Below are 12,180 nucleotides of genomic sequence, written 5' to 3'. Positions count from 1 at the left end.
TTTCTTTTGTGCATGCAATCTTTATCTAAGGAAACACAAATACATTATTTTCATGACACACATTAAGTAAATAGAGTGGAAATCTCTGTGTCTGTGTTTCAAAAGAACAGTAAAACATTTAACCCGAAGGCATCACCTCCAGTGCATGTGCACTTGTGCTTCCTGTGACTGTCTGGTAACCATCACTCTCTCAATTTTCACCCACTCTCTCTATTTTCCTCTGCGATCCAATTCAAAACAATCCTCTTTAATTATGAGGCATCTGTCAATATTAGCACTTGAATTTGATTCATATCTCCTTTGACCTTCATAACCATGGATCATTTTTCACAAATGATGTTCAATTAAGCAAATATTTTATCTCAATTGCATCTCACATGGATTGCATGAAAACATGCTGTATCTGTGAATGGAGAGTGTTAGACCGGGACGTACATCCAATTTATTCAACATGTGTTAATAACAGCACTGCTAATAGTACTATAAATGTAGATTTTTAAATGTATCCTGACTCATGTCTTGTCTCCGTTATCATTCCTGGACTGCCTGGTAGCCTCTAAAAAAGTGCCACATGTCCTCTGGTTGATCATTTGATCTCTCTTTGTAGTTATTCTCTTTCTTGTTGTGTCAGATAGACTTAAATAACCTTTAACATCATGGGGGAAAAAAGCTTGAACGTAAAGGGAAAAATAGTGTATTGCAGTTAGGCCTTCTAACACTGATGGAATACTCTGACCTTGTGGGTGATCTCCTTTATGTGCAGTAACATCATTGTGTCTTTGCCTTTAATATGCTTAATCACACTGTACCTGAAAAATACATCCTCATGTCAGTTGTGATATGTAATATGATAGTTATAATAATTGTCATCAATATTTATCAGTATATTACATTGTGCTAATGAAGGTATTACCTGTTATTATCAGAATAGAATAATAAGGAAACATTTCTTGTTTTGATAAATATGGTAACCTGTTTGAATCAATAGGCATGTTTTGACAGAATTATCGGGAAACCCAGAAAACCACATCAATTTTGGGTATCTGTTTTTTGAATGTGGCTTTGCCACCCTTTCACTGGTTACAGATAGTAAGTGGTCGATGTGAAGCACATTTGTGATACTTGGGTGATAATTCATTATTCCGATTTTATGCCCCAAACAACATGGAACATTCACACATTATATATACATATGTGATCGTTGTCCATATACACCTTTCAAACTATATCATTGCCTACTAAGCTGTTTATCCCGTTCCTTCAGGATAAGATCTGTTGCTACTTTTTTTGCATAAATATTTTAATGCTTGTGACACTCCAGGACCTTTGTCTTATTTTTCCTTGTGCGGTGAATGCAATCCATTGCATATAAAGCGTACATGGGGCATTTAACACCCATTATCAAGACATCTTCAGGTTTGAAAAAAAAACAAGGGTAAAAGAGGTTATTCTTGGTTAAAGCTAAACATTCAGTAATTTGTTTTAGTTAGTCTGGATGTGTTTATTCACCTTGTGGACCAACCTGTGTTGTCATTGGTCTGGATGTGTTTATTCACCATGTCAACCAACTGGTGTTGTCATTGGTCTGGATGTGTTTATTCACCTTGTGGATCAACCTGTGTTGTCATTGGTCAGGATGTGTTTATTCACCTTGTGGATCAACCTGTGTTGTCATTGGTCTGGATGTGTTTATTCACCATGTAGACCAACCTGTGTTGTCATTGGTCTGGATGTGTTTATTCACCATGACGACCAACTTGTGTTGTCATTGGTCTGGATTTGTTTATTCACCATGTCAACCAACTTGTGTTGTCATTGGTCTGGATGTGTTTATTCACCATGTCAACCAACTGGTGTTGTCATTGGTCTGGATGTGTTTATTCACCATGTCAACCAACTTGTGTTGTCATTGGTCTGGATTTGTTTATTCACCATGTCAACCAACTTGTGTTGTCATTGGTCTGGATGTGTTTATTCACCATGACGACCAACTTGTGTTGTCATTGGTCTGGATTTGTTTATTCACCATGTCAACCAACTTGTGTTGTCATTGGTCTGGATGTGTTTATTCACCATGTCAACCAACTGGTGTTGTCATTGGTCTGGATGTGTTTATTCACTATGTAGACCAACTTGTGTTGTCATTGGTCTGGATGTGTTTATTCACCATGTCAACCAACTTGTGTTGTCATTGGTCTGGATGTGTTTATTCACCATGTCAACCAACTTGTGTTGTCATTGGTCTGGATGTGTTTATTCACCATGTCAACCAACTTGTGTTGTCATTGGTCTGGATGTGTTTATTCACCATGTCAACCAACTTGTGTTGTCATTGGTCTGGATGTGTTTATTCACCATGTCAACCAACTTGTGTTGTCATTGGTCTGGATGTGTTTATTTACCATGTCAACCAACTGGTGTTGTCATTGGTCTGGATGTGTTTATTCACCATGTCAACCAACCTGTGTTGTCATTGGTCTGGATGTGTTTATTCACCATGTCAACCAACTTGTGTTGTCATTGGTCTGGATGTGTTTATTCACCATGACGACCAACTTGTCTTGTCATTGGTCTGGATGTGTTTATTCACCATGTCAACCAACTTGTGTTGTCATTGGTCTGGATGTGTTTATTCACCATGTCAACCAACTGGTGTTGTCATTGGTCTGGATGTGTTTATTCACTATGTAGACCAACCTGTGTTGTCATTGGTCAGGATGTGTTTATTCACCTTGTGGATCAACCTGTGTTGTCATTGGTCTGGATGTGTTTATTCACCATGTAGACCAACCTGTGTTGTCATTGGTCTGGATTTGTTTATTCACCATGTCAACCAACTGGTGTTGTCATTGGTCTGGATGTGTTTATTCACCTTGTGGATCAACCTGTGTTGTCATTGGTCAGGATGTGTTTATTCACCTTGTGGATCAACCTGTGTTGTCATTGGTCTGGATGTGTTTATTCACCATGTCAACCAACTTGTGTTGTCATTGGTCTGGATTTGTTTATTCACCATGTCAACCAACTTGTGTTGTCATTGGTCAGGATGTGTTTATTCACCTTGTGGATCAACCTGTGTTGTCATTGGTCTGGATGTGTTTATTCACCATGACGACCAACTTGTGTTGTCATTGGTCTGGATTTGTTTATTCACCATGTCAACCAACTGGTGTTGTCATTGGTCTGGATGTGTTTATTCACCTTGTCAACCAACTTGTGTTGTCATTGGTCTGGATGTGTTTATTCACCATGTAGACCAACCTGTGTTGTCATTGGTCTGGATGTGTTTATTCACCATGTAGACCAACCTGTGTTGTCATTGGTCTGGATGTGTTTATTCACCATGTAGACCAACCTGTGTTGTCATTGGTCTGGATTTGTTTATTCACCATGTCAACCAACTGGTGTTGTCATTGGTCTGGATGTGTTTATTCACCTTGTGGACCAACCTGTGTTGTCATTGGTCTGGATGTGTTTACTGACCAACCTATTTTGGTCCTGATGAACATGTTAACTGACTGTAGACCAACCTGTGTTCTAATTGGTATTGATGATGTTGTTCAAAACTGTAGCCCAATTTGTTTTGTAGTTGGTGTTGTAGTTAGTCTGGTTGATGTTTTTACTAACATTGTAGCCCCATTTGTTTTGTAGTTGGTCTGGATGAACCCTGTGGAGTATGAGTACAAGGTTTCCTGGGACACCAGTATGTGTGTCAGCAGCTCAGCTGGGGCAGAAGTTCGCAGACTAATGGCAAAAGCTTTCAAAGGTTCTCTGACCCCTGCACATCAGCAACAGATTTTGGTGGAACTGGACAGAGACTCTAAGCTGGTCTACCATATAGGACTCACCCCTGGAAAGGTTAGGACCATACATACCATATACAGTACTGGCAGAAATAGGGAAAAAAATGTTTGTTTCTTTTTTTTCATATTTATTCCTACAATTTCTGTTGAATTAAGTTTGGCCTAACCACAGTTCCAGTGGCAGGGAGATAGGATACATAATAAGACAACTTTACTGAGGAGAGATTAGTGCAGAAATGAGTAGTGCAGACTAATTTGTAACAGACTGACTTTATGCAAATTAGTGTGCGATGATATTATATTGTGGTCTTTAATGATGTGTACACATACAGTACTTGATGTTCGCCTTTGATCATAGCGTGTGCATATCTAAACTCATTTCCTAGTCAAAAGTCAAAGATGTTTTATTGTATCAAAGGCTATCAGCCCACATAGTTTACATAAATACATTGAGTGAGAATGTACTGACTAGTACAGATACAGCATAGGCGGATCCAGAGAGGGTGTCAGGGATGTCCCCTCTTTTGTTGAGAAATGTTGTTATATGACCATTGAAACTTGGGTGAAAATTAAGTGTGCTTTTTTTCAAAAGCTGTATCTGCCCCTGTACAGTGGAAATGATAAAGTATATCACATTCCTTTCCATGCTTTCCAGATAAAGATAGTTTTAAGATTATATCGGAATCATTTGATGACAAAAAAGAAACAAACCCTATTGTACTTGTTTTTGATGAGAAATGTTCTGGTATATATTTAGTTTGTATTTCTGCATAAAAGGGAGATTGAAAGGTAAAATGTATTGTGTCTTCTATGGCATTGTTACATTATGGACAAATTCTTTGTATTTTTTCTTAGGTTACAATTTGTTAAAACTGATAGATATTTTCCTGGCTCTAATAAAGTCTTAAACATATTGAATAAATCATAACGTGACCTGTTTTCCAAGTTGGATGGCCATCCTTGATAGCATATATTTTTGGCTACTTTACATAAATTGTTTAGAAGTAAATATAGATTGCCAACAGATTGATTAAACCACACAAAACCATATACATGTGAGAATAACAGTGCCCTTATATATGATACCTCACCGATACTATCTAGATGAAACTGTTTGGAAGCTGATGTTCGGAATCAGAGAATGGTGCACCTGAATGGTAAAACAATCATACTGACAAACAAAATTATCCTATATGGAGGTTAAAAATAATGTGTGATAAGATACTCTTTTCCATGTGTATATTTTGAAACACACTTTCTTAGGAATGTGCATACTCTAGTACAATTTTAAAGGGAAGCTGAACCTTCCAGGATTCAAACCTAGCAAGAAACCATAAAGGCTGAGTGGGATGGATTGCTGACTTTGTGTGCTGGTGATTAGATGTGTTTCACTCTGAGACTGTGGGTTTGAATCCCAAGTTCTTCTCCCCTTAACAAGAGTAATAGATTCTGTACTTCCACAGTCTGATTTGGTGAACGTGTTCTGAGAGGAAGAATTATGCAGGTACTCAATGTATGCCTCCAGCAAACATACAAACACCAAATATTCATCTTGGGGGTTTCTGCTGCTCTTGTCTCTCAGGATACAATGGCTACTATTGCTGGTGAGGTCTTATTTTATACCAGGGGCACAAACATGCTCCAAAACTTGGCTGAGTACCATGATAGGCAGTGAGAAAACTTAGCAGGACCTAACAAAACTTGACTTTGGAAGAAAAATATGGCACACTAAGTTTCTAGGAAAAGGGGCTGTCATGGCAGCCAGGAATTTAGTGTAACCCCAGCACAACTGTCTCTGATGGTGTGAAGACAGCATGTTTAAGTTCCTGTTATATGACTGATGAAATGACTTTCTGATGTATGGTCTGATGCATACTGGTAAGTTGCAGAGAACTTGTAGTTGTTGCTGATAAGCTGATTCATCTAACACCAATGGTGTGATTTGACATTTCAGCTGCCAGATCTAGTTGAAAACAATCCACTAGTCGCCATTGAAGCTTTGCTGAAGTTGATGCCTTCTAACCAAATAACAGAGTAAGCTACCCACTTTTTATTCTGTAGAAAATTAGCAGTACCTTGTAACTCCAGCACTAGATAAAGATCACATGCAACCAAAAAAACACACATAATTAAAACACAGTTATCACTATTTTTCCTTATCCTGACTCATGCTTATTATGCTTATTATGCTTATTATGCTATCTCCTTCTTCTGTGCGAAGATAGTGGAACACCTAAAATCTCTTGAAGTTCCCTTCTAATTGAATCAGGAGCCTCCCTTTCCGACCATTATGGTCTGTATAACTGCAGACTCAAAGTGCTTGTAATCACAAGAAACATCTCTTGTTCCCAAACTTTAACTGCAGCAATAATCCTTGCATGCATCATTTGCTGTGTTTGAATACCTTCCCAATTCAAGCCGTGGATGTGCTTTAGGGGCAGGGCAGTGCAACTGGTGAAACCACTTTTCCCCTAAACGCTAACGTTAACGTACGACTATCTTAGTGCTAAGAGAGCTTCGAAAATCTAGGCCCAGTAAACTCCCTGGATCTTGAACTCTTGAATCTCGAATCTTGAACGTATCTCGAACCTAATCTCTGGTCCCAACCTCTTCTTATATAGTTGTCATTATTTTTGTATTTATGTCTCGAAGTTTGAGACACACATACACATGATATCTTGAACTTGGTAATTAGTCCCAAGATCACCAAATCATATAAATTTTGTATCTTAATCTTGAACTGTACCCACCATAACAAACATTTTGCAGACATGATCAATGTGTTGTCAAAAAGCTTTTATAAGCCTTGTGATGAAGCTGACCTTGCAACTCCTGTTCCTGACACTGATGATGAGGATCTCATATGTTAAGTGATGTTGTCAAAATATGTTTCTGGTTTAATCCCAACCACCAAACCATTACTGCACCAGTTACAGCAGTATCATTTACCACTCTATTATTACACATTCTAACTCATAAGATGAAGACATTTTATGACATATAAATATGATCATATAAAAACTCAAAATTCGTTTGAGGAAACTCATGAGAAAGTCAACATCTTGACTTGCATTGCTTCACTTTCCTGCTGTAATGTTACAAAACTTTAATGTTGATTAATCAATACTACTGTTTTTTTTAATAAATGTGGACTCATCCTCATCTGCAGTGCACTCTTCTGTTGGCAGGTATTTCTCAGTGCTTGTGAATATGGAGATGTCACTGCACTCCATGGAGGTTGTCAACAGGCTAACAACAGTGAGTTCCTTTCTCTCCAGTGGCAGTTGAATCCATTAACTGTGTCATTTTCTTGGCAGTTGTTTCCAAGATGGATGGTGGGTTGGTGAATGAATGAATGGATGGATGGACCTTATTCTTGTAATGATATTAATATCTTGATATGGTGGGGAGAAATAATGCATTGGTCATAATATACAGGAAAAAAACCAACGGGTCAGTGTGTTGTGGCCTCAACCCCTTTAATATCATTATTTAACTGATCATCCATAGTGCAAGCTTACACTTCAACTCATGTCATCCTGAAATTAATCAAATTAGTCTTCACTGTTGTGACAAATCAGGTTGCATAGTAACCTAAAATCCTCAGTTGAAGAAATGTAGACTAGGCTTTGCCTTTGAACCTACATGTTATCATTGCACAGCCAGTGATGTCTGACGGTGGCTGGATTTAACTTCTGGTTTGCAAATGACAGGGTGATGTATTGAGAAAGGCTACCATATAGTACTGTGCATCTTGTCAATGCATGATGGTGTGACCATACATGCTCCTTAGAAATTTAACAATATACAGCTGGAGTGGTCTGTCTCAAAGTGCATGTACTGATTAAGAATCTTATATGTGAGGGACTAATCGTGTATGTATGTGTATGTGCATATGTGTGTGTGTGCATGCTTGTGTGCATGTGTTTTTAGTTTTTGATCAGGTGATATGATAAGGTAATAGGATATTACAGGCAAATTTCATTCATGGCCAATAAAAAATTGTGGTAGTGTCTGGTAGATAACTACGTCAGCAGAAACACTGCAGCATCAGTGAACAGGTGATTCTTGTATGCAAGAAAATCACTACTATAAGCATAGCAGAATCCATAAGATGCTTGTCAGGCCACCATCAGAGTGGTGATCCCTCATTATTATCCCGTCCCTGCTATAAGTAAGATTGTTAGTACCTCAGAGTAATAAGCAAACCCTGAAGTTTCAGCTGATTGGCAGATAGCTTTTCAAAGAAACCCTAATGCTGAAATGAGTCAAATGATACACTTTGTGATTTCACTTTGTAGCAAAACACCACACCCTGGTGATATGTCTGAGTTAAGTTTGTTACTATGGTCATATCTTATCTATCAAGTCTTTAGTTCATGTGCGAGGAAAATATTCTCAGTTTATTTTCTATTAAAAACCCAGACAGAGGAGAAGTGGTCACAAGTGACATGCATGGTACCTCACTCTGACAGTGTAACCCAGACAGAGGTGAAGTGGTCACACGTGACATGCATGGTACCTCACTCTGACAGTGTAACCCAGACAGAGGAGAAATGGTCACACGTGACATGCATGGTACCTCACTCTGACAGTGTAACCCAGACAGAGGTGAAGTGATCACAAGTGACATGCATGGTACCTCACTCTGACAGTGTAACCCAGACAGAGTTGAAGTGGTCACACGTGACATGCATGGTACCTCACTCTGACAGTGTAACCCAGACAGAGGAGAAATGGTCACAAGTGACATGCATGGTACCTCACTCTGACAGTGTAACCCAGACAGAGGTGAAGTGGTCACAAGTGACATGCATGGTACCTCACTCTGACAGTGTAACCCAGACAGAGGTGAAGTGGTCACAAGTGACATGCATGGTTCTACACTCTGACAGTGTCAGATTTTATGAGAATGATCATGAGGGGATATGTTTGAAAACAAAGATGTTGTTGTTTTCCAGCATGTAGATCTGCCACCTGAATTCATCCATCTCTATATCTCCAACTGTATATCAACCTGTGAAACCATCAAAGATCGCTACATGCAAAACAGATTGGTCCGCTTAGTGTGTGTGTTCCTCCAGTCCCTCATCCGCAACAAGACAATTGATGTCAGGGTAAGTCTTGTCAAAAGGGGTCAGGGGAATAAACATGCATTAGTCAAAACCCCATGACTAACACAGGACAATTATAGATATACTCTACACCCCAGTACTAACACAGGGCAGGTCTAGATATACTGTACACCACAATACTAACACAATGCAAGTATAGACATACTCTACACCCCAATACTAACACAGGGCGAGTCTTGATATACTCTATACCCGAATACTAACACAGGACGAGTCTAGATATACTCTACACCCCAGTACTAACACAGGGCAAGTCTAGATATACTCTACACTCCAGTACTAACAAAGGGCAAGTCTAAATATACTCTACAGTCCAGTACTAACACAGGGCAGGTCTAGATATACATCCCAGTACTAACACAGGGCAAGTCTTGATATACTCTACACTCCAGTACTAATACAGGGCAAGTCTAGATATACTCTACACCCTAATACTAACACAGGGCAAGTCTAGATATACATCCCAGTACTAACACAGGGCAAGTCTGGTTATACTCTGCAGCCCAATACTAGCACAAGGTTAGTCAGTCAACTCTAATGTTTTGGATAGGAGATTTGGCAGAATGTTTGAAACTGCTAACCCACAGAGTGAAAAGCCATAGGCCCATGTATTCACTACATTGGTATTTCACAAAAGATGTTGAAATGGAGCTCTAGGGATTTGACACCTGAAATGATGTGTTTATGCTGCTGTTACAATGCAAGATGGAAAATATGGGGTCCTTGAAGGTGAAACGCCTTAGCTCTATCCAAAAGATACATGACACATGCAGCCATGTGTAAAAATATGGCTTAGGCTAAAGATATTCTATTTTTAATCTGTGTTGCATTTAGTTAGCTTGTGCCAAGGTTTTTAATCTGGTATGAGTTAATAGTTGGTGTTATTTTGTGATGATTTCTGGAGCCTTCAACAATGTCAGTGTTTGCAAACTTTCCTTGATCTTCTCTTTACTTATTTTAATGGGGTATTTCTTAATAATGGAAAAACATTTCAAGAGTTGTGTAAACAGCACATAGAGCCCTGGAAATAATGTTGTAGAACAGACAGAAATTCATACTGGATGTCACTACTTCACAAATCTGTGTATTGCAGGACATCTTCATTGAAGTACAGGCATTCTGTATTGAATTCAGTCGCATCCGAGAAGCAGCTGCCCTATTCCGATTACTGAAGTCCCTGGACACAGCAGAGCCTCAGCCTCCACCTCTGCCTGCTGCTCGGTGAAAGTCACAGCCCCGTGGCACTCACTCACAAATAAAGTGCATTCACTCATGACTGCTGTCACGTCTTGCTTTTACTCCATCTAAATGCCAAGTACAGTCCATATGTCTCCAAACAAGAAGGATCATTGCAAAACCACTAAAAATGAAAGTCAAATGGTAAATGTCAGTAAAGAGTGGGACAACAGTGTCCACTGTTTTGTTATTTTTGTACCAGTCACTGTATCACTGAATGCGTTGATTTAGAACACATTCTGCGCTTGCAACATAGTATGCCTCACTGACAGACAAGATTCGCTACTCGGCTTGTGTATAACATTTGATATATGTATGATTTCTTTCAATGTGAAGCAGAACCAGGAAAATCATTTTGTGCTTTTGATGGATAATTGAAATGAACTTCTAAAGCTTTTTCTATGTCTCTAAGCAAAACGAAAAGTTTTGTCCATTGAGGGACTCTAGCAATCAGGCCTCAGTTTCCAGGAAAATCAAGTCCAGTGTTCAGTGAAACTGCATTCAGAAAATTAGTACTTGACACTATTGTCTGTGAATCAAAGTAGAATATTTTCAAATTTATCCTATCTCATGATTTGCACTTCTCCCTCTTGCTTCAAAGCTGAGTGGAACAAATGAGAACGTTCCCTTTTGGTCCCTCTTGTCCGTACATCAGTGTTCCCCAGGCTGCTCCTTATATGACATGTCTCTAGTCCCAGACTGTTCTCCTTATATGACAGGTCTCTTGTCCCAGGCTGAGCATGCAGCACGCTCTCCTATCTACCCAGTGATCATTCTTCTTCTTGTCACACCACTTTGTGGACGTATTGTGCAAGTTCTCAGTTTTCAATAAAGTTAACATGAGAAATATATCATGTGTAGTTGACCCTAAGTAGTGTAAATTGCACACATTGTTAATAATAATTTCTTCCTCGGATTTCCACTCGTCTTGTGTGGATTGTGTTGGTTTGTAATCCTGGCGCAAACACCATCAGGAATGTGCTCCTTTAATTTAGATACCTTTAGAACATACAGATGTCCTTTCTCCTATTGGCAAACAGAGCATAATTGATAAAAACTCGACAAAATCCCTGCATTAAACAAAGTGTAGAAACTGTTCGTTGTTTACGGTTCAACTGTTGGAGGGTGATGATTTTACTGACGCATTGTCAGATGTCTACAGTTTCTCATATTTTTTTATCCCTCTGCAATGTAATTCGGGGAATATAGTCATTGCCTTGTCCGTCTGTCTGCCCATCAATAATCATTTTGTTTCCCGAGTATAACTCAAAAGCAGTTGTATATTACTAAACAAAAATTAGTAGATATAACAAACTGCTACTAAGTGGTGCCTTTTGTCATTTACAGATTTTGTCATCTTTATATTTCTCAGTTTCCATGGAAATTTTTTGGCCTTAGTTTTATTTGGAGGGATGGGGTTGTTTCCAGAGCATTACAATATTGTTATGCAAAACGGGATAGATATATCAAACAACCTGAAGTGGTGCCTTTTGCAGATTTATGTTTTTTTTATTTTTCTCGGCTTCCATGGAAATGGTTCAGACTTTGACTAAAAAGGGAGGGATGGCCTTGTTTCAGGAGCATAACTAAAAAAACGTTAAATATACTCTTCAAAAAATGTAGAGGAACTTTACATTCAATGTACAATTGTCAAATTTGGGAGATATATGGGATTGAATCAATGTTGATACAGTAATAATGGATGTTTTGAGAATGTATGACCACATGGATTTCATTCAAAGCAAAGTTATTCGTTCAGTTACCTCCTTGTTAGGTGACTGGAGTATGACATGAAAATTTCAGGTTTACAATTTTCAGTCAGTAGTGTGTGATTTGACCCTGAAAACTCTGACCATGCACAGATACAAGAAAGTTATCAGAAAAAATGCTCTACAGTGATTTATGGACTTGCCTGAAAAACGTCAAGATTAGTAATGACAGCCCATGCACGTGCAGGAGGCTCCCACGTTGTTAGCGTGCCTCCCAGGCATTGTGCTTGAGTGTGG

The 12,180-nt window shown here is 38.8% G+C and overlaps 1 protein-coding gene across 1 annotated transcript in view; it reads left to right on the top strand.

Moving 5' to 3' along the window:
- LOC137261153 (CCR4-NOT transcription complex subunit 11-like) overlaps positions 1-10,349 on the top strand; it is a 124,374-nt gene extending 114,025 nt beyond the window's left edge. The window contains exons 8-12 of the mRNA XM_067798857.1: positions 3,652-3,858; positions 5,758-5,837; positions 6,992-7,061; positions 8,765-8,920; positions 10,032-10,349. Coding sequence (XP_067654958.1) covers positions 3,652-3,858; positions 5,758-5,837; positions 6,992-7,061; positions 8,765-8,920; positions 10,032-10,163 — 645 coding nt within the window. The 3' untranslated portion in view covers positions 10,164-10,349. The remainder of the gene's footprint in view (positions 1-3,651; positions 3,859-5,757; positions 5,838-6,991; positions 7,062-8,764; positions 8,921-10,031) is intronic.
- The last annotated feature ends 1,831 nt before the right edge of the window (positions 10,350-12,180 follow it).

This window comes from Haliotis asinina, chromosome 14, assembly GCF_037392515.1.
Source record: "Haliotis asinina isolate JCU_RB_2024 chromosome 14, JCU_Hal_asi_v2, whole genome shotgun sequence".
Classification (NCBI taxonomy): Eukaryota; Metazoa; Mollusca; class Gastropoda; order Lepetellida; family Haliotidae; genus Haliotis; species Haliotis asinina.
The sequence above is the reverse complement of the archived record's forward strand: the minus strand, read 5'-3'. Positions and strand labels throughout refer to the sequence as shown.